Source organism: Mixophyes fleayi, chromosome 4 (genome assembly GCF_038048845.1).
Source record: "Mixophyes fleayi isolate aMixFle1 chromosome 4, aMixFle1.hap1, whole genome shotgun sequence".
NCBI lineage: Eukaryota > Metazoa > Chordata > Amphibia > Anura > Limnodynastidae > Mixophyes > Mixophyes fleayi.
This window is the reverse complement of record NC_134405.1, coordinates 285,215,356-285,239,158: the sequence shown is the minus strand read 5'-3', so window position 1 is coordinate 285,239,158 and position 23,803 is coordinate 285,215,356. Positions and strand designations below refer to the sequence as shown.

General features: G+C 37.8%; 2 protein-coding genes across 4 annotated transcripts in view; one reads left to right on the top strand and one right to left on the bottom strand.

Moving 5' to 3' along the window:
• DOCK2 (dedicator of cytokinesis 2) overlaps nucleotides 1–23,803 on the top strand; it is a 699,501-nt gene that overhangs the window by 388,232 nt on the left and 287,466 nt on the right. The gene's annotated exons all lie outside the window — the stretch shown is intronic.
• INSYN2B (inhibitory synaptic factor family member 2B) overlaps nucleotides 1–23,803 on the bottom strand; it is an 89,724-nt gene that overhangs the window by 20,024 nt on the left and 45,897 nt on the right. For both annotated transcript variants that reach the window (XM_075209816.1, XM_075209815.1), the window contains exons 2-3: nucleotides 4,034–5,985; nucleotides 1,532–1,606 (exon numbers count right to left, since the gene is read on the bottom strand). In XM_075209816.1, the coding sequence (XP_075065917.1) occupies nucleotides 1,532–1,606; nucleotides 4,034–5,379 (1,421 nt within the window). In that variant the 5' untranslated portion in view covers nucleotides 5,380–5,985. The remainder of the gene's footprint in view (nucleotides 1–1,531; nucleotides 1,607–4,033; nucleotides 5,986–23,803) is intronic.

The following is a 23,803-nucleotide window of genomic DNA, read 5'->3' as shown; positions in this document are numbered from 1 at the left end:
CTTGTTTCAATGCTGGCAACTGTGTAGTCATATTCAAGAGATAATGGGCATAGTGTGCAGGTGTGTGGTGAAGAGGGAGCTCTTTTCAGCATTGAAACAAGAGCTGCTCTTTTCTTTATACTCATGGGTTAACTGTGGATCCAGACATTACTTACTGTTATTATATACATGCCAGACAATCATCTTTCTACATGTAATCTTTTCTACCTGTCATGTCATTAATTGGTAGCTTTGCTAAAGGTTAGGTGCTAAATTGAAACAGTGATGGTCTATGTTTCTACTGAGGCACATTTGGCCCTTTAGCAGTTGAACTACAGTAAACATTATCAACTTGTAGCTCCAGCAACAGTTTAAAGATACACATTGCCTTCTCAATAATCATATTTTAACAGAAATTCTTGAATCCAGTTGTTTTCTGTCTTTTTTTATCAAAAAAGTGCTAGCTTTATAACTTATCAAACCAGGGGTGGATCCAGAGGGGGGGAAGGGTGGCGAACGTGCATGTGTTTTAAAACTCTATCGGGTAGCACCCTCTACCTGCATCTCAGACACCAGATGCAGCCATGTGCGGGCACACAGTTACTGGGTATGCAGCACACTGATTGGTGGATGGCGCTGGCTATTCACCAACCAGCATAGAGGGAATTGTACTTGATTCACATTTATGGGGTCTGATTTTTAAAATAGTGAATAGGGAGGGGGCTCTGTTAAACAGCCCTCCCCTAAAAGAAAAGTCTATATCTGCCACTGCATCAAACATCCAGTATGCAATTGCCATAGTGTGTTTCTAAAAATGTATTTATATGGTTTTCCGGTGCATGAGATTGTAATCTGCTTTCAATACACATTCAGGCAGGGCCATTCTTCAATGTTGGCCTTATTCAGGTGGAGCAATCTGAGGGGCAGCAGATACTAGGTTTTTGACCTAGATTCTTGGCCCCTAACTTGGCTCTCCTATCTACCCTAGCGCTCCGATCACCAGCCACTTTGTAATAATTGATTACAGAAGGAGCATAGAATAATATAAGTCATCTTGTTCTTTTGTGATATCACTGAAGTGCGTTGGCTGTGTATCTCCCTCTCCTACTCCTCCTCCATCCGCTGTGCCAGCACTGTGCATGACTGGTGACTAGTATATCTGCGGTGGGGTGGGCATTATGTCAAACCACCAGACTGCAATGTGAAAGGAGCATTTCCAATTTCAAGATCAGCCAATGACCCCACATGCTCCCACAGGGGCCATAGACTAAGCAAATTTCCATTCTGATTCCATAAATCCAGCCACAATGAATCAGTTTTGCACAGTATGATTGTTAGATTGGCAAAACGTATGGTCAAAAATAACAAGTTCTGCTTATGACTGATCAACATACTGTTTACTATATCGTTGAAAATATTTTATCCTTATACTTACAGATGTATGTATAATGATTGTAATATGTACAACAAGCACCTGATAACAATATTTATGAATGGTTACAATAATAATAATAATAATAATAATAATAATAAACATTGAATAATAAACTACCTGTAAATAATACATGCTGTGCTCTGGCAAGTCCTACAGTTGTTTAGGTCTTGTCCAGTTCGATAGGAGTTGCGCCTGTTTAATAAAGTCATAAAATAATTAATATAAAGACTACATATATCTGCATTAATATCTTGCATATTGTATTCACCATCTCATAGACTCTTCTAGTGCTGTACAGTAAAGACAACATGGGTCATTTATGATGCCCTGGCACAGCACAAAGTCGGGCATATATTTGTGATGTTATTGCTCCTGCTTCTGTACCAGGTTATGTGTTGATGATGGTGGCTTTGCAGATGTACACAGTATTTCTCATGACAATGGTTTGATTGGGGTGGTCAACAGGCATACATTGCTCTGTCACAGATCACAGTCACAAAGCTAGTATTGCACATTCATGACCCTCTTAGTTACTGACCTAAAAGGGGGATAACTGAGGAGAAAAATAAGTAGCAGGGGATTCAGAAACACAAGTTGATAGGTGATATAAGAATATTAACAAAGAGCTGTTTGTGCTACTAAACAAATGCAATGTGTCTGCCTTGCTCTTACTGTCATTATATGACAATGTAGGTTTGTTTTTGAGTACATTAATATTAATCTGCAGATCAGTCTTGCAGTAAACTTAAGTACCAATATATAGTTATTTTGCTTTAATATGTGGGAAGGAGCAAAAAAATACAGTGCTCAGACTGAGCATGGGATGTGTACATATTTATGGGACAATGGCCTGCTACACCACCTGAAATGTGTATACTTTGTGGACAAGTAACATGAAATGTACAAAAACATGTGCAATGGCAGCCTATGTACTTCTCTCTGAGGTTTCTGTATCATATCTATCAAATGATTCACTCTTCAGCTACATATGAGGTAGATAGTCACCCAGTTCTAATGAATAATTATTAACTATGTAATAGTATTTCAGAAATATGTAATTGTTGATTTTTATTGCATGGTTGAAGTGTATTGGATCATAAATCTCATCAAACTGAAGTCTAAGTTAAAATGATCATTATGTTTATTATCCATTAACATGTTTATTTCTATCTGTAAACAATTAATTTAAGTGTGAATATTCTCCAGCTTAAATATATTCTGTCATCACTGCTTAATTGTTCCGTCACAATTGGCAAGTCACATACAACAAAGTATGTATATGTACAACAATAAATACAATACAGCATTGTGTAACCAAATTGTAATCATGTAGGTTATAACATATTGTACAGCGAATGCAAAAACAAAAAATGACATAATGTGATATGGATTGATAATTACTAATAACACAAACACTGGTGAAAAGACGACATGAGTTTAGAATTCATTGAGATTCTACAAATTGATTATTTTTCCTGTGATTAAAAAAACAGATTGGTATATTTTACATTCATGACAACACAGAATTTAGCAGAGTTTTAACTAAACCAGTATGTAGAAATATTTTAACTAAACATGCTAATGCCATTTTTATAGGCTCAGTAACATTATACACATTACCTCTGGTTGTTGTCTAGTGTTTGTTTCCCCATTTCTGTAGTTCATTATTTCAGGACTATGCTGTATAAAGCACTGAACATTAAGCATGCTTTCCTGCATCCTACTGATACGTTTTGTGTCATCTCATACAGCTGCTTGCTTACACTGTAAATGTCTTTCCTCCAATATCACAGCAGCAATAAATCACCAGCTCCCATGATAATGTTCACAGCAAGAGAGAGAAAGTTATTGACAGGTAGCTTTTAAATGATTTAGTCAGCCCTTTTATTTGTCGTTAAAATGTAAGATAAAAGTTTCTTGTTTTAAGAAAAGCACCCTTTGTAGGTATTTGTTACTCTGCCATATGGATGTTAATTCCTCTGGTCATGTCTCTAGACAACTATCAGGAAAACAGGAATCCTTCCAATCTGTTCTACTAAATATTCACATCAGTCTGCATTTGGCCCCAACAAGTTGTACTTTCACTGTCTGAATTTGATCTTAAGCGTCCCCTGTCCTACGCCACAATACCACACAGGAGAATGAATGGACCATCAGCAATCCAGCTCTTTTCATCATTTGTGAATTTACAAATACAGTGCAAAATAACTCAACAGAATGATGAAGCAAAGCAGACCTCAAATACTGTATTGCCTGAACTATGAGCCATTGTGAAATGGTCTTTTCCTCTGCAGTACTCTTGCTTGAAATGTTTCTCTTCACTCATGTAATTCAGCGTAATTAGTGTTTTCATGACAAATGAATATTGTAAAAATGAAAGCTACAATCGTGAACAAATGGCTACATTTAAAAATCACAATTTACATACAATTTACATAAGTTTCTATCACATTTAGTGACAATTACCTTATTATTTTTGTACATTATTTTATTTCCTAAGTACTTACATATGGTTGTTAAAGGTAACCTAAAATATTATTAACATACATACTATATGTCAAATGTCTAGATAATTTTAATAAAAAATTATGTTCCTTTAGATTAGAAACTGTACCTTACCCTTCACTGAATGCTCTGGCCTTTTCCAAGTCCTGTATTACATTCAAAAGGATCTTAATCTTCTCTTGGTTTGATTGTAAGGATTCTTCTATGGAGTGTAGTTTACCTTGTAGGGAACCAAATTCACCATGCGCCTTATGTCCTGGGTTTTTTGATTTGCTCTCATTATTAGTACCATGTTGCATTCCACTCTTTGGCAGACAAGGACTACTCTCTGTGCCACTCCTGCTTCGTGCTGGGTTCTTCTGCAATCCACTTATGTCAATTTGTGATGTTGGTAATCTTTCATTATTTATAAATGATTTTGATACCTGACTGTCATTAAGATGAGATGCAGATCCTGAAAGTGGCTGTAATTTGTCAATCGGTTGGTGTTCTGAGTGAAAGCAGTATGATACATTTCTGTTACAAGATGGTGTTAGGGTTATAATACTTTTGCAATCAACATTTGGCTTTAATCGTAAAAACTCCTTACTTTGCTTTACTGGACAGGTAATCTCTGCTTGTTTTGAGTCACTACATGCGTTGGTCAAATCCATGCAGATGTCTGAAGGTTTTTCGATGGTAACTTTGCACTTTTCAGAACATTCCAAAGAAACCTCAATCATGTTATCATTTGCAGTCTCAGGGGTGGGGTCATTTTGTAAATTTATATTTGGCTCCTCAATTTCCTCCAGAGGACTTTCAATAGCATTATCAGATACTTGGGTGGAGACGGTCATCCTTCCAAGCATCTCAACAAATTCCAGTCCTGAACATTCACTTTTAGGTCCATTGCTTTGTGCTTTAGGTGCAGTATGTCTTACAGGACAGCGTCTTCTGACCCATTTTAATCCCTCTTCAAACTGATCACTTAGTGTGAGGTGAGAAATTTCAGTAGCAATGACTTCTTCTGAGAGGTCCCCATTAATCTGCTCACAGCTAGACTCCGTAGACATTATGTCTATAGGTTTAGTTGCTGTTTCTTTTTTTGCCTTAAATATTGGAAAGTGTTTCCTGAGACTAGGGGAAGTCTGAATAGCCATATTTTGAAGACCTTTTTGTGAATGGGGATAAGCAAGCAAACACATTGGTCTGCTGTGGGGCTTTTCAGTCTTTCCGTTGACTAGCAGGGTGTTCACACAACACTTCATATCCAATTCTGCAGAGTGTGGTGGAATTGCATTTGTGCTGTCCTCCTTAAACCGGACTTGCTGGGATTTGTTCCTACGTTGGTTAGGTTGTTTTGCAAGACCAGAAGAGTCTAAACTTTTTCGCTTCAGTAGCACAGGACGCACTTTCATTGTTTGTTGTTCCATTGAATCGCAGGGTACGTTTGGCAGACAACTGGTTTCTTTGCGACCCATTGCAATAGGTCACTTAAAAAGGATTTGGAAACTCTGCCGCAAGTTAACAACGTTCTTAAAATGCTTAATAGCAAGATCCATTGTTGGATTGATTTTCTTCGGTATTTCCAGACAAATCCTTGTAATGTTTTTGTTTTTCTCATATAAACTATGCTGATGTAATTTGTTTTACCAGCATAAAAAATGTCTCAATAGTTAAGCAGTATACCTGTGGGCCAAGAACACTTTGGTATTCTTATTTGATTTCTTTTAATGCAAAATACTTATTATGTTAAATATGACCTATTGTGGATTCTTTACCATATTGCTTTCTTTATAGGTATGAAAGTCTGTTATTTAAATTGTACTTGAATTTTTCAATAAACTACTTAAATAGTTCTTCCTTGCTTGCAGCACAAATACCAACTGTAGCGTAGCAAATATTAATTTGTTGAATGTTGACTGTGATTCTAATACATATCTTCGAGCACAGAGCACAGATTGAGCAGCTGACATAATTCCTTTTATTGCAATGGTGAAAGGGAATAGTCACTAGTGAATAAACCACTGTCAGTAGCAAAATGTGTTCTTCTACAGGTCAACTTTTCTGTGGCTACAGCACATGCTCTGAAATACAAAATTACATTTTAATACAAGAACCATCCTTACAAATAACACACGTAAATTTACAGCAGTCTAGGTACCTAATATTATCATTCGTACTTTCTCTTGAAGATTTTTTTTTAAATAAAATCAAAGGTAAGGCTTGTCATAAATGTCATTTTTCAGATAATGTGTTTATTGAATGAAACTTTTAGTAATTGCAATTTGCCATTACAGTGCCAAAAGGCATTTTTGAAACTATTAGGGGCATATTCAATTGTCGCGGATTTCCGCGGCATTAAAACTACTATCGTTGTTACCGTAGTAGTTAGCTGGATTTCAGCTCGCGGCTCAGGGAGCTGCGAGCTGCAATCCAGCGAGAAAATTACCGTAATAAAGTTTTTTCTGCGCACCATTACCGTAATAACAGTAATAGTGCGCAGAGCGCGAGATTTTCGACGTTTCCGCCGACAATTGAATATGCCCCTTAGAATACTCTCGCCATCTCATTTGCATGTAATGCCTCTGAAATATCGTACAAAGAACAAAGCTACATGAGAGAGATGAAAAACTGGTCTTCAATTATATACCAGCATTAAATATATGTATTTATAACTCATAAAATATGCACTCTCCAGGGAAGTATATAATAGTTAAAGTACAATTAAATATGCTATATCACTACATATAGTACTTATATTGTAACTTGTGTTTTAAGTATATTTCTCTAAAATTAATCACTAAATTATCATGGTTCTAGACAGATAATACAAGGCAAACCCAACATTTGAATAGCATTCATTACAGCGTTAAAGCCATTCATGCTTATATTACTTATGATCTTTATTTTTGTTCATCAGTTTTTTATATTACTACTTTTTATTCCTTCCTTGTCACCACCCTTTTGTATTGTCCCAGAAGCCAGAACAACATTTAACATGTCCGTGATGAGATCCCAAAGCTAAAATCGATTCTAAGCAGTGACACTTAGCCAGGAGATAGGATTTCTATCAACTATCAAAATTGTGTAATCTTGTTCTATATTATAATGTTCCTTGGTTTCTAAGCAATTCATTTAACCATTATTAAAGGTGATGATAGCAGAACAAAGTACATTTCTGCAGGTCAGCTTATGTAGTGTATGTACTAAATAAGTATTTGTTAAAGTGCCACAGCTAAACATTGTGCAGAATAAACACTGAAATGTCTGTTTAAGCACAATTGATATTGTATCAGTCTGACAGCTGCTGTCAAGAAAAATATATTGAAAGTGTTAGCGCTAATAATAATAGTGCAAAACACAGACTCTCCTCCAGATGAATCGTATGTGTCATTATAAGCATGAGAGTGTTCATCTGCCAGATGCATAAACTATTAGCAGTATGCGCTGGAGTGTGTTGCGTTGTTACTAGCGCTGGTTTCTGCACTTGTGTTGCTCAGAAATGTCTTTCGCTGCAGTGAAAGTAGAATCTACTTTCCAGCAATGAAAGGGATTTTGAGTGACAGGTGAACTGTTCATGTTACCAGCCTGGGTAGAAGGAATGCAGCAAGAATGGGAAAACTAAGCAGATCAAATATGGAGAAGAAATGAGATAGAGAGACATAAAGAACAAGAAAAAGACACAGAGAGGAAGAGAGTCAGAAAGAGAAGGAGACTGAATAAAAAAAAAAAAAAAAAATTACATAGGGGGAAAATTACTAGAAGACAGAGATTCCTTATTATTACATTTGCTTTATTTATTTTTTCCATTTTTTTTGTTACCAGCGGATCTACAATTAAGTTTTCATTATATTTATGCTTCAATACCAAACATATTGTCTGCCTTGTATTTACAGGTATCATCTCATCATCTTTGCTAAGTGTATACTGATGAAAAAATATTTTGCTTCCCTTTAGCTATGTAATTACACTTTCCTCTTCACAAAACTTTGTAATACCTTGGAGGGATGGAGTGAATGTTTCATAGTGTGGGCTTTCTGAATAAATTCATTGAAATTAAGTTTTTATGTAGTTTCAGAGTGCTTCCAATAACCTTCTTTTGGCATACATTATAGCTTTTGAAATAAGATAGCATCTTCATTTGGAGGAATACAAGACAGTGTATCCACAGACATTAAACCTAGTAATAAAACATTCCTTTTGGGCCCGAGATGCTGTAAATATTCAGTGGACTACTGTCTCCTCACCGGCCATTAGCCACACTAGCAGAGAGCTCTATCTTTACCCCGGATCTGGCTTCTCCTCTCTAGTTCCATGGTGAAATTGAACCAAGTGTATCACTTTTAAGGGTATGATATTATTTCAAACTCTTCACACTAGATTTAAGATACTTTCACATTAATATATATGAACACACATTACTTACCTTTTTTTTTTCAGTCTCAAAAAAATCCTTCGTTAAGGTATGGAAAATCCCAAATATTAGACATTTAAGAAATCAAGCATAAGATTCATTGCACTATGATAAACAAGCCCTCAGCCATTCTTAACCACCGTCACCAAAGCTTCCAAGGATTTAGATACTGTGGAAACAGTTCACACAGTATCTTTATCCATTTATGTAACAGTATCACTTTGTACTGAGTTCTGTACAGACACTTTCCTACTTTACTATGAGAATTTTAATAAAATTTAATGTGAAAAAGAAAAAGTAAGTTAGACATTTGTTGATGATGATAGACCCAGATAAGACAATATATATTATATTATCCAGAGGGAAAAACATGCTTTTAAGAATAGTGAGACAGCTTCGGCTCACCCTTCTTCCTTTCATTTTCATTCAACCTTCTCTCTCCCTGATACTTTACTTAACTGACAAAAAGCTTCCGGTCTTTCCATTCTTTTATTTCCATGGAGTCTGAGTACCGTCCTCTCCGTTGAACGGAGCTCTCTTTTTATTGTGCACTTCATTTTATCTACATCTGTATTCGATTTCCATTGTTTTGCATTCTTGACGTTAATAAAAATTTGTTTAAAAAAAAAAAAGAATAATGAGACAACCCCTTAAAGGAGACCAAATATTGAGACAAAAAGGAATTCCAATATGTTCTGTAATAGTTATACATTTTTCCATAGTTTATCATATTCTTTTTTGGGACTAAATAGAAGAGTGCACTAAATGTGGGCACCTTTAACCAATGCCCTTGTGGGCAGTGGCATATGGGAGAAACTACATGGCACCTGATGTGTATGATATTTATATTATTCACTCTTCGGAAACTCATGTAATCATCGGAATAAGTAGGATATGGGGATATTTTAAGTCACTCACATGTTAGTACCATACCTCCCAGGGTCAAACGCAGAATTTGTAGAGGGGGGTTTCCACACCACGCCACCAGTGGGCGTGGCCAGCATGAATGGGGCGTGGCTATAATCTTAGACAGTGCTTGGCTGCTCTCCAACTCTTCCTATCCCTATAATATACATGGTCAATGCTGCGTGGACTACTGCTAGGTGCATGCAGCTCTCCCTTTTCAAGCAGAGCCGTGTGAAGCGGGGGCAGGGTCCAGCTACCTCAATTATACAGTGCCCCAGGCTTGGAGGGGGTTTCCAGGCACTAGGAAATCCCCCCCCCTCCCCGGTTTGCCTATGCCTCCCACCCTAAGATATTTTGAATTGTAACATTGTGCGCTCGTCACATTGGGGCATGCCACTTTTCCCAGTGGGTGTGCCATGAAGTTCCAAAGCACAGGGCCACCCCCAACCCCCTCTAACCCTTCAATGCTATGCGCACTTGCCACTGGTATGCATGGCATTGGAGTGACAATCATCATTGGCATGTCCCCTCAAATCAGGTCTGTCCTGGGACATATGTAATACACCGGTACTGTGAACTGTGCTCCTGGCAAAGCATGTACTGCTGGGGACACATAACGGCTCCCAGCTCTATTTCTTTAGGATATACTGCGCCATAAATGTACATCTAATGCTCGTTAACCCAATAGATTGGCTGATGGACAGTAAATTAATACATTTACTTAAATAAATATGTACTTTTTGTTATTATTAATGGACAGAACATAATGGATTTGTATTGGAGGTGGTTATAATGTGGGACCTAAATTAAAGTAAATTCTTAAAATAGCCAGAGTATATTTTCTTTTCACTTCCTTTTTCATGGTTGGTCTCACTGTTGGAGTTTTGCTATAATCGGATAAGAAGCAGGTGGCTTTAATATGTTGATTATATGATTAGAATTTGACTACTGCTGTGTGACAAAATTAAAAAACAGGTAGTAAGAAAGGAAATTAGAAGAATATGAAACTATATATCTTTCTTTGAAGCAAAGTGGCTACATTATGCTTAACCAGAGGAAAGGACTGAGAAGATGCTACCTCATAGACGGTGGCTAAATGTAGCACATTGATCTAGTTATTTCCTTTGTTATGAATATAACCCCCTGTGACTGTGTGTAGTGTTGAGGTGCACAGTTTAGGCAGTGCACCTCCTTCTCAGTTCTGGCTAGCTCCTGGCATGGATGTAGATGACCAGAGGGTCTCCGCACATGCAGGTTATTTTTACAGAGTCTCTGTGTAGATGCTAGGACACAAGTGATGTGACTTGGTGGTGCAGTGCAGTCAGATTTCAAAATAATCTCTTTATTTACACTCCTTATATTACCAAGGGTAATATCTCTCACCCTTCCTCTGTGGGGGTTTTAGCTCTCATCATTTCTTTGCAGGGGTAATATTTCTCACCCCTCCTCTGCGAGGGTAATATGTCTCACCCCTTCTCTGCGAGAGTATTATTTCTCACTCTCCCTCTGCGGGGATATTATATGTCACCCCCACCTCTGCGGGGATATTATCTCTTTCACCCCACCTTTGCAGTGGTATTATCTCTCTCACCCTTCCGCTGCAGGGGTATTATCTCTTTCACCCCACCTTTGCAGTGGTATTATCTCTCTCGCCCTTCCTCTGCGGGGGTATTATCTCTTTCACCCCACCTTTTCAGTGGTATTATCTCTCTCACACTTCCTCTGCCCGGGTATTATCTCTCAACCCCTTCAATGTTTGCTGCCTCTCCCTTCCATCATCTTGTCACTCTCTGATTTAATTTATCACTGAAATCTATTATGTCTGTGATGTTGTACTTTGGCCCCTAGTGGCAGCAGGCAATGGACCAGCTCTCCAGTTTATAAGGGGGTGGCAGCCAGGGTCCCAGTACAGAGGGGAGGAGGTCCTAGTACTGGGCTACACATTCAGTCAATGGGAGATGTGAACAACAACTCCAGAAGGGGTGTTACATGAACAAACTTTAAGGTGTTGTGGTTTTTAATTTTATGTGGCTGACTATGAACAGATCAGATTCATATTTCTTTGTCTGCATCTTACCTAACTTATGAATAAATGTGTTTTGCTGGTTGGAACAAGGTGAGTGAGAATTGTGGGATGGAAAGCTGTGGTCACATTGCATTACTTGTCAAGATTGGCTGATGGATTTAACAAAGGTGGGGTATACTTGTCTGAAAGGGGGATCCCAGAGTAGTACGTGAGCCAAATGCAATCATTATTTAAGACAGCCAGGAGTTTGTATCCTCTTTAAGTGTTTCTTCAGTATGCCACAGGACATGTACGTTTCATACATGTTTTACATTAAAGTGTAATTCTGTAATAAAAAGAATTATAGAACTTCCTGGAATAACTTCTGATAATTACATAAGGACTTCTGCCTAAAATCACCTGTTGAAACTTACATCGTAACAAGACTCTCTTGTTGCAATATGACAGACATGTTGTAATAACTGAACTTAATTTACAACAACTGTATCCATGTCGGTGCAGTAGCAGATTTGGACATTTTTAAAAAAAATTCTATATAAATATGTGGCTACCATCCATAGGTTGTGCTACAAACCCTTGGGCCACAGTTTGAACACAATTGCAGGAGCCATAATAGAGAAAAAAAGGTGCATTGTTTTTTTTCCCATGTACATGAGTTTTACAAAACCAGCACCGTTTTTATAGATGTCTCACACCAGTGCCGTAACTAGACATTTTAGTGCCCTGGGTGAGACAGGGCACCGGCGCCCCCCATCTAAGTGGGAGTGGCATTTGACAAGTGGGTGTGATCAACCTAATGTGTAGGTGTGGCTAGCACTTTACTGAAAGAATTCCTATATATATATATATATATATATATAAACACAGTGGTGGGATTCCAATAAATTAACAACCGACTCTCTCGCCATTTAAAGTATGCAAAAAATATATAGCGGTAGGTATTCTAATATTTTATGCGCTTAATACTCAAATAAGAATAGCAAAAGTGTGTGTGTGTGTGTATGTTAGGGAATATAGACTGTAAGCCCCAATGGGGCAGGGACTGATGTAAATGAGTTCTCTGTACAGCAGTGCGTAAGAAATTCATAAGTTTAGTTGTTTTATGTAGAGGACAAAGTATATATTTATTTTACATAAACTGTACTGGGCATGAATTTAAGGGGGCGTTGAAATATATTTAATTCAAATTGTGATACTAAATTGTCTGTCTTATTCATATAATGCCTCAATGTAACTCAAAGACTGCAGTATGTGTAGGTTTAAGTTACTTTAATATATTGTGTCAAAAATTGCCATGTCTTATCCTTGTCTCTCAAACAAACATTGCGGCAGATGTAGTTGAAATCCTTTTAATATTATCGATTTGCTTCATATAATCAAATATGATTTAAAAACCAGGGATCTAACAAACACGTGTAATCTAACAGGTGTGTTTAAACGAGAGAGAGAGAGAGAGAGTTAGAGAGAGGGAGGGAGAGAGGGAGGGGGGAGAGAGGGAGAGAGAGGGAGAGAGGGAGGGGGGGAGGGAGGGGAGAGAGAGAGAGGGGGGAGAGAGGGAGGGAGGGGAGAGAGAGAGAGGGGGGAGAGAGGGAGGGAGGGGAGAGAGAGAGAGGGGGGAGAGAGGAAGGGAGGGGGGAGAGAGAGAGTTGGGGAGAGAGAGGGAGAGAGAGAGGGAGGGGGGAGAGAGAGAGAGAGGGGGGGGAGAGAGGGAGGGGGGGAGGAAGAGAGGGAGGGGAGAGAGAGAGGGGGCAGAGAGAGAGAGAGGGGGCAGAGAGAGAGGGGGGCCAGAGAGAGAGAGAGAGGGGGCAGAGAGAGAGAGAGAGAGAGAGAGAGGGGGCAGAGACAGAGAGGGGAGGGAGAGAGAGAGAGAGAGTGGGGAGAGAGGGGGAGAGAGGGAGGGAGGAGAGAGACGGGCCCCCGGGCACCTGCCCATTGTGCCCAATGGGAAAGACGGCCCTGATTTTACATTATTCTTGAAGAAAGGACAGAGAGCTTAAAGTCTTAGTACAACAGAACCAGAAAACAAGAAAACACATAAGTTGTGTTCACATTGCGTTGGAAGATGAATCAGACCCACAGTAGTCTGCACGTCACAAACTGAGAAAGATAAAGTGGCGCTGCCTTGTAAAGGGAAACTTCCCTTTACAAGGCTGCACCGCTTTAAATTCAAGCTGCAAAGACGCCGATCTCCCGCGAGTTGACAAAACCAGGGTATGATACATTTACCCCCATGTGATTACTGCCTGTCACTATGTAATGTAACAATAGATAGGATATCAAACAGCATTCCAGGGACAGAATGCACAACCTTCTGCAACAGACATGTCAGGTGCTGTGGGATCATTTGTAGCCCTATCTCACAGTCACAGAGTTCTGTTTTGGGGCTGTTGGAATGCATTAACCCCTTATCTTCCTTTCATCACAGGAGTATACACAAACCAGATGCATGCAAACTGCTGCTCTCCAGCTGATATGGTACTACAAGACCTGCATCTTCAGACTGGCAGGGAATGCTGGGATTTGTAGTTCTCCAACAGCTGGAGAGACACAGGAACAAGTTCTCCAAATCGTCTCTAACCTGTTACTGATTTTCACTTAGACTCCAGTGTTCATTTGTTTCATTTACAGTCCACGTTGCCGTTTCCTGCAGGTTAGTCTATGAGAGCTAAATAGATTGATATACAGCCACCACACTAGCCCCCCCTCCCGGCACCCCCTCCCCCCCCCGCACGAGGGGGAGGGGCCACATTTTTTTATTTTTTATTTTACTATGTGCCACAGAGGGGAAGGTAGCGGGCGGCTGCTGCGCCCCCTCGGGCTTGCGCCCTGGGCGACGGCACCGCCCGCACCACCCTAGTTACGGCTATGTCTCACACTTTCTACATAATAAGAGCTTATTGAATCGAGAGAGTTCCTCTACATATCAATATATTTATCTAAATTTGTGTTCTTTATAGCATATCTGGTAATATTATAGCCAATAACCTTTATTAGCCTAAATTAGTCTTACAAAATGTAATGTAGGGATAGTAAAAGAATTAGTATACATCCCCGTGTTCCATATTGCTGACACATTTTCAAATAGTAACTTTTTTGGCCAGATGGAAAATAATAAGCATTGACTGAACATGCACAATTTATTTCCACATGGTATTAACAATGTGACAAAACTGCAGTAACATCACAGTACCAGCATATGTTTATCTAATTAGTGGAAATAAATTATGTGTACACTGTTACACTTTGTAAAATGTCACCTACTGCTGTATACAGACTATAAAGGAAGGTGTAATAGTAAACACATTAGAAGAGAGAAAATATTCTCATTGATCCTTGTTTTTGTCCTTAACATTATTACAATATAAAACACAAGTATTATTAATATATTAACTTCTGTAAATTATATCCTAATATTCGGCGACATCATCACTTTTATTTGTTGTTTAGTGAGGCCCTTGTGTCATATGACTTATTAGAAGAAGGTTTCATGAAGAATATATGACTGTCATTGATCTAAGTGCTGGGATTACTACACAGGCAAACTAGTCACATACCTAGGGCACTACTATTCACAGGGTCAGTTTATACATGGTTTTATGTATTTTTTTTATTCTTCCTTTTCTTTATTTTCTTATTGATTGCTTATTTTTACCGGTATAATTAATGGAGGAACGTGAGATAAAGGGACATGTGCATGTGGGATATACAATCACTATGTTATGACAAATTTACTCAAAATTTCTAGGCATGTGTCATCTCTTAATAATACCCTGAATGAATGGCAAACACACCTGGATATGAAGATCAACATGTTCCAAATTGAAACCTGTATATTATGATAAATAATGCACCCATTACAATAAACTGAAAGGATATTAGAATCTGCCTTGGTGTATACAGACACCTGGGTATTATTTAGATAAAATTGAGAGCAATTTTTTGAACTGTGCAGGTATCTGCACAAGAGCAGGGGTATGGGAGTACGGCATAAGCTCAGTGAAGCTTCAAAAAGGCTACATGGTGCAAACGCCAACTCCAGGCAGAGGAGCACTAGACATTCCTGCACTAGCCCTGGGCTCAGCTATATTGAAAAGGAACAGAATTGTGTTCTAGACCACGGTACCGTACAACTCCGAACTGATCAGTATACTCAAGAGAAGAAACTGAACTCTGCGGAAATGGGTGAAGTATGTTCCTTAACGCAGATACGCCAATTATGACAGCCTTTCAGCTTGAAAACCATTTACTCAATAAGGCTATACAGAAACTCAATGGGCCTGACTCATTAAAGAAAGTATGACAAAAAAAGGAGTAAATGTTGTCTGGGACAAACCATGCTACAATGCAAGGGTTGCAAATTAGTTTATTATTCTGCACATAAGTAATGATGAATCCACTTGTACTAAGGAGGCACAAGTGGGGGGCAGGATACTAAGAACGCTAGCGAGTAGAAGGGGGAGAGAACTAAAGCAAGCAAGAGAGGGGGGAGAGAGAACTAAAGCAAGCAAGAGAGGGGAGAGAGAGAACTAAAGCAAGCTTTACTTGTGCCCCAGAGTGTGGGGGCAACTAACAGGATTAAAGCCAGCAAGGTGGGAAGCAAAGGGAGAATATGAGACCAAGGGCAGGGGCCTAGAGATGAGGAAATCAAGTAGCAGAGCCGAGGGTAAAGGTAACAAAAGGAGGAGGACACGAGGATTAGAGGCCCTGCTCGCAGTACAGTCTAGAACACTACGGGCCTGAGTCATTAAGGAGAGTAAATCATAAAAAATGAGTAACTTTGCAACTGGGCAAAAACCATGTTGCATTGGAGGGGGAGGTAAAGATAAAATTTGTGGACAGATTTATAGTTGGCGTAAGACATGTCCTAGATCAAGTTTAAATTTCAGTGTAAAAATAAAGCTATCCAGTATTTGTGTGCTAGATGAAAAAGCAGCCAGTGTTTAACTTATGTGCAAAATAATAAATTAAGTTTCACCCCTTGCAGTGTAACATGGTTTGTCCCAGAGAACATTTACTTCTTTTTTTGCCTTACTTTCCTTAATAACTCAGGCCCTACATGTTAATACAACAGCACAAATAGTAGACAAGTGACACTGTTTTATCCTTGATGGTTAAAGAATATGTAGTTTTGACAATCGTTATACTGTTGGAACATAAAAGAAGAATTGTCAGAATTGTCTCAGTTTTAAGCTCATTGTTTTCCTCTATACTCAGCATTTTAGCTTTATATTTTTAGACATATTCAAACAAACTGACATATGGAAATATTTAATAAACAATGTTCCCCATAGAAAATCAGTTGGAAATGTATTTAGAACATATGGTTAGACATAAACATTTTAGTGCAGTCATGAATCAGAGCTCAGGGGGACATTTAAAAAGCCAGAGCATGAATGAATGAATTCTTTCATAGATCTGTTTCATAAGTGTCTGTGAGAACCTTACATTCACTTATCTCAGAGCCAAGGGTGGCAGGAAGTGATATCTCTTGGACAGAGCATTGTGAGATTAAAAAAAACAAAAACAAAAAACAATGACAAAAAAAAACAAAAACAACAGACGCAAGTTATGTAGATTTTGTAACATCTCTGATCTTTGGAAGTGCAAAGACTGGGGGCAATTATAAAAATTGTCATTATAATGTTTTGTCTAACACATTTTTTGCCAAATTGTATAAATGTCTTTCAGAATGTCCGAAGAATAACTATTTATTCTGCGATTTTAGCATTTATATTGTAAGGTTTTACTTTTTTTTTTTTTAACAGTTCTTAAGCAGTGTAAATATGTATATCATACTTAAAGCAAATAATGTTTTGCCTCTTGATACAACATGCAATAAACCACAAAATTAAATTTGAAAAGCAATTATTATTTTACTCTCTCTGCATGTTTAAATATCTAATTTGGAGAATCGTATTTACCAAAGTGCTTTAGATGCAGCAAACGTACAATGAAAAAAAGCATTGCAGGTTATTGTCTCTGCTCATCTGGGACATAACAGAGACAGAAAAATTGAAATTCACACAATGGCAAGTTAAGATGCAGGTTTAACATTTTGCCAGCTTTGCACTTTACTAACTGTTATTATGAAACTTGTTTGTTGTAGCCTAAAAAGTAACTTAGATATCCAAAGTTTCAAAGCAACTAACTGAATGCAACATCTTTCTCAAGTCAAAGGACAAGGGCACATTAGGCGTTTGACAGCAAATGTACAACTGTCAAAATGTAATGCAGGATTTCCAGGGAACATTCAGAGAGGTATATGTAACCCTTGTACAGATTCATGCTGTCTGACTCAGCTCTTTCAAGAAAAGAAGTGTTGATAAACTAACAAGGTCTACAAATATGTCAATAACCTGGTGTGTGGATTTCAGAATATAAACACTGTATACTGCGTGCATTGTGCATCAATTACTAATAGACAAGAATATTACAAACAACATCAGAAGCAGTTTTATTAAGATCCTCTAAAAAATATTAAGTTCCAAATTTGGATCAGTCACTTTAAAAGTTAATATTATGTCTATGACATATCGCAAAAATAATAGTATATCAAAGCAAACTTAGACCCATAATGATTTATAAAATGTAGTGGCATAGTTTGGCCTGATGTTAATAAGTATACAATAATTGTTTTGTTTCCTGCATTTTGTCTGAATACGTAATTGTACTGTATTTATATATGTATGTACAGTTAATACTATATAGGTGTATTATTTTACAATAAAAATAAATGTAGAAGTATGCATATTTCGCAAACTTAAAGTGAAATTTACCTGTTAGTGGAATGGAGGTAAAAAAAGGGAGAATGAGATGTTGTTATAAAGAAAACTCTTGGCAAGTAATGGTAAGCCTGCTTACATCTTCAAGATGTACAGCTATACTTTGTGCCAAGACTCATATATACAGGGCCATGACTGATACCAAGACTCATATACAGGGCCATGACTGATACCAAGACTCATATACAGAGCCATGACTGGTGGCAAGACTCATATACAGAGCCATGACTGATACCGAGACTCATAAACAGAGCCATGACTGGTAGCGAGACTCATATACAGAGCCATGACTGGTAGCAAGACTCATATACAGAGCCATGACTGGTGGCAAGACTCATATACAGGGCCATGACTGATACCAAAACTCATATACAGAGCCATGACTGGTAGCAAGTCCTATATATAGAGCCACAACTGGTGGCAAGACTCATATACAGGGCCACGATTGCTACCAAGTCTCATATACAGAGCCATGACCGGTTCCAAGATTTATATACAGAGCCATGACTGCCGCCAAGACACATATACAGAGCCATGACCGGTGCCAAGACTCATATACAGAGCCATGACTGGTGCCAAAACTCATATACAGGGCTATGACTGGTGCCAAGACTCATATACAGAGTCATGCCTGGTACCAAGACTCACATGCAGAGCCATGACTGGGGCCAAGACCATATGCAGAGTCATGACTGGTGCCAAGACTCATATACAGAGCCATGACCGGTTCCAAGATTCATATACAGAGCCATGACTGCCGCCAAGACACATATACAGAGCCATGACTGGTGCCAAGACTCATATACAGAGCCATGACTGGTGCCAAGACTCATATACAGAGCCATGACTGGTGGCAAGACTCATATACAGAGCCATGACTGGTGCCAAGACTCATATACAGGGCCATGACTGGTGGCAAGACTCATATACAGAGCCATGACTGGTGCCAAGACTCATATGCAGAGCCATGACTGGTGCTAAGACTCATATATAGGGCCATGACTGGTGCCAAGACTCATATACAGGGCCATGACTGGTGGAAAGACTCATATACAGAGCTATGACTGGTGCCAAGACTCATATACAGAGCCATGACTGGTGCCAAGACTCATATACAGAGCCATGACTGGTGCCAAGACTCATATACAGGGTCATGACTGGTGGCAAGACTCATATACAGAGCCATGACTGGTGCCAAGACTCATATACAGGGCCATGACTGGTGGCAAGACTCATATACAGAGCCATGACTGGTGCCAAGACTCATATGCAGAGCCATGACTGGTGCCAAGACTCATATACAGAGTCATGACTGGTACCAAGACTCACATACAGAGCCATGACTGGGGCCAAGACCATATGCAGAGCTATGACTGGTGCCAATACTCATATACAGGGCCATGACTGGTGGCAAGAGTCATATACAGAGCCATGACAGGTGCCAAGACTCATATATAGAGCCATGACTGGTGCCAAGACTCATATACAGAGCCATGACTGGTGCAAAGATTAAAGTGCCTAGCTAGATGTGATGCCAAATATATTTTATATATATTATTATATATATATATTTTATTTTTTTACATTCCCTACAACATTTTACATTCTTTCACTAGAGCTAAAAAGTGAAAGCTAGTATGATTATTAACTCCAGTGGGTCTAACTGGTCTAAGGAGACCTGGTATAAAGAAAACTTACTTAAATAATTATTTGGCTTTTTATGATTGTAACGGTAGCAGTACTTAAAATGGAATGTTGAATTCAGAATTTATTTATATTGCCGTTTTAACTTACATGTTATGTCATTTGACTAAATCAAGGTGTTACCATAACACCTCACATTGCTTCTTTTACTGTCATTTTGAAATGCTTTCTGCCATCCAGTTTTATTTCTAATCTGCTTTGTTCTACTCTCAGATCACACTCAATGCATCCTGTTTATATCTCAGTGGACAAAATAGCAGGTTCCATTGCATGCTTTAATCTAGTTCAGAGTGTCTTCTCCTGGTTTATAGGATTATTTAGATTGGACCTGACACAGTCATTTGTTGTTAACAGTTTGGTCTTCAGAGAGCTGAGATATCTCCAATGAGTAGAACATTCTGTTGGTTTATTCTTTTCTTCAAGACTGTAGAATCATTGTGGAAAGATAATTCTAAAATTCGACTGAAAGACAGTAACCTTCAACACATTTATTGCAAAATATGTCACAATTTGTTAAAAGCTCGTCAAAATGATGGAAAAAAATAAGAGTAAGATCATGTTGGACCCTTTTTTGGTAATGGTTAAAATCCGCACATTATTTATTCCACGAATGTGGAATAAAAAAAAAAAACTTAATACAATTACTATTTCATAAATATTTCTTTATATACAACATTTATTGTGTAAATCTTCTCAGAGTCTTTTACCAATTTCCCTTGTTCCATGCCACCAATAATTTAGATTTTCATGTTCTCTGGATATTCCCACATAAAGTTGACCGTGACAAATAATTTATATTTTTTATAAAATACAATGTTAAAACACTTGCAGCACACAAAAGAGGCAAATTTGTTTATGTGTTTTGTGTGTGTATTTAGAAAGGTGAGGAGCAGTGTTAGACTTATATATATTGTATATAGATAGATAGATAGATAGATAGATAGATAGATAATAGTATCAACAATATTTTATTCCATATCTAGGTTGACAGTTGTATGAGAAAGGCTTGACTTATCTGCTACAATTCAAATTCACCTTCAATGAGTTTAAGTATTCAGTGAAATACCTGAACTGCTGCAAATGGTTAATCATATCATTAATATGTATAATTATTTATACTACTTTTCTACTGTGTTGTACACAATGGGCCTGATTCATTAAGGATAGTAAAGCAAAAAAATGAATAGTTTTGCACCTTGGCAAAACCATGTTGCATTGGAGGGGGAGGTAAATTTAAAATGTGGGGACGGGTTTATAGTTAGGGTAGGACATGTCCTAGATAAACTTTAAATTCCAGTGTAAACATAAAGCTATCAAGTATTTGTGTGCTACATGGAAAAACGGACAGTATTTAATTTATGTACAAAATAATAAATTAACATGCACCCCTTGTATTGTAACATGGCTTCGTCCACAAGAAAACTTTTTTTTTTTACTTACTCTCCTTAATGAGTCAGGGCCCAATATCTATCTATCTATCTATCTATCTATCTATCTATCTATCTATCTATACACACATATATATATTACTTTCCTATAATTAACCAATCAGCTTTTGGTCACAAAGTTAATCATTGTATATTAGGAGTTAATTAGAGATGATTTGCACATATTAGCCCATAAGTTGTGTATTTATAAGCGACATATTTTTTTGCAAATATATATATTTGTATATATTTTTTACATTATTTACATAAATAAAGACGTCAGTGAGTACTATACATACAATGCATTTAGATATTATATTTTATATATTTATATATTGACATATTTTATATATACAGTTGTTCTGTGATAGCTCTGGACATTCATACGTGTGCTTTTTATTTAAAAGACTGTCTTACAACATAATTTGTAATGCATGTAAAAAGTCATATAAACTCATTACGTTTATGTATGAGAGTAATATGAGTAGCCATGCGGGTACAAATGCTTTCCAGCTGTGTTTTTTAAATATGCGTCTGTGACAAAACAGAGACTTATCTGTCCAAGCCACATGCTTGTGGAAACACATATGTAATCACTTCTTATATGCGTTCTGTTCCATTTACAATGCGACCCCCTTGAAAACAATACAAGTTTTCAGCTGAGTTGATGCGTGTCAGCCGAGCTGAAATGGAACAGATTATTTTAATGCAGCCTAGTGACAGAAAGTAAAAGTAGACTGGATGGATAACTTTATTTGTTTTACAGCTACTCATCTTTTCTTTCTTCTGCTTAGATTGTTTATTTAATTGCTGATTTTTCAGCCTCTGGCTGTTCAGATGACAAAAGAACCCATTTAAAAGCAACGTGGAACTAACCAATCTTCTTCTGAGTATTCAGTGCCTCAGGTTAGCAAACAGACCAACAAATTGGAGGGAAAATGATCAATATTTGTTAGTAGCTCCATAGGGCAATATTAAGTTTTAAGATTCATTGAGAAGATGTTGAAGCATTATGTAATACAGCCTTGAGAAGGCAAAAAAACAATTTTATTGTGTAGTACAGCATGACAGTTCAACTGGAATAAAGTGTATGAGAACAGTGAGGTGCTCCACAGGAAGGGATCAGTATCCCTGTTATTATTTCCCTTACTCTACTGCTTATACTGTCAGTAATGTTTAGGAAGTTCGGTAATAGTCAATAGCTATACTTAATGAGATTAATGTAACGCTATATTTTCCTGTAAAAGGGATCCCTTTTAGTGCCACAATTTTTTATTTTATGTTGGGTTGCACCCCGCACCCACTTCTTACTGTGGCTGTTATCCACAACAAAGTACGCCAGTGATTCCGGAAGCACCCAGCTCATATGTAGAACATAATCCACAAGGACTCATGTAGGTAACTTCATCAAGCCGATGGTTTGAAAAAGTGGAGATGTTGCTTATAGCAACCAATCAGATTCTAGTGGTCATTTTGTAGAATGCACTAAATAAAAGATAACTAGGGACCTGATTCATTAAGGATCTTAACTTAAGAAACTTCTTATGTCAGTCTCCTGGACAAAACCATGTTACAATGCAAGGGGTGCAAATTAGTATTCTGTTTTGCACATAAGTTAATTACTGACTGTTTTTTTCATGTAGCACACAAATATCAACTTTAAATTTCAGTGTACAAATAAGCTATCAGGTATTTGTGTGCTACATGAAAAAACAGTCAGTATTTAACATGGTTTTGTCCAGGAGACTGAAATAAGAAGTTTCTTAAATTAAGATCCTTAATGAATCAGGCCCCAGAATCTGATTGGTTGCTATAGGCAACATCTCCACTTTTACAAACCTGTAGCTTGATAAATTTACCCCTATGATCTCTTCCTGCACTTACAATCTTATAGAGATCGCTGTCCCCTTGATTCAGGATGTCTCTTAGTAGAGATGTGATCTTGCTCTTCTGATAAAACATGTATTTACATTTGGTGATATAGGCTTGTACATTCTAAAAATAGTGTGTTGTAGTTGTGTGGTGTTTATACCTGTGCATAGTAAGCAAATGACATTAATAATAGGGGTGTGCACTGGCAACTTTTGGGGTTTTGGGTTCTGATTAGCTTGAGGTTTTGGGTTCTGATTTGTTTTGCCAAAACACCCCACGAAAGGTTTTGGTTCTGATTTTGGGTTTTGGGTTCTGATTTTTTTTTTTAAAAAGCATAAAAAGTGCTAAAATACATATTTTTTTTTTTTCACTCCTACACTATTATTAACCTCAATAACATTCATTTCCACTAATTTCCAGTCTATTCTGAACACCTCACACCTCACAATATTGTTTTTAGTCCAAAAGGTTGCACCGAGGTAGCTGGATGTCTAAGCTAAGCGACACAAGTGGGCGGCACAAACACGTGGCCCATCTAGGAGTGGCACTGCAGTGGCAGACAGGATGGCAGTTTGCAAGAGTTTGCTAGAGGTGCAAGATGGAATTGTCCTTGGGCCCTCGCACCCACCCTGATGTTGTTGAAATAGGACATTTGCACTTTAACAAACCAATCAGGAACAGTGAACGTAGTTTAATCTCTGGTACTAATATTTCTGGACTGCAGGAACAGTGAACATAGTTTAATCTCTGGTACTAATATTTCTGGACTGC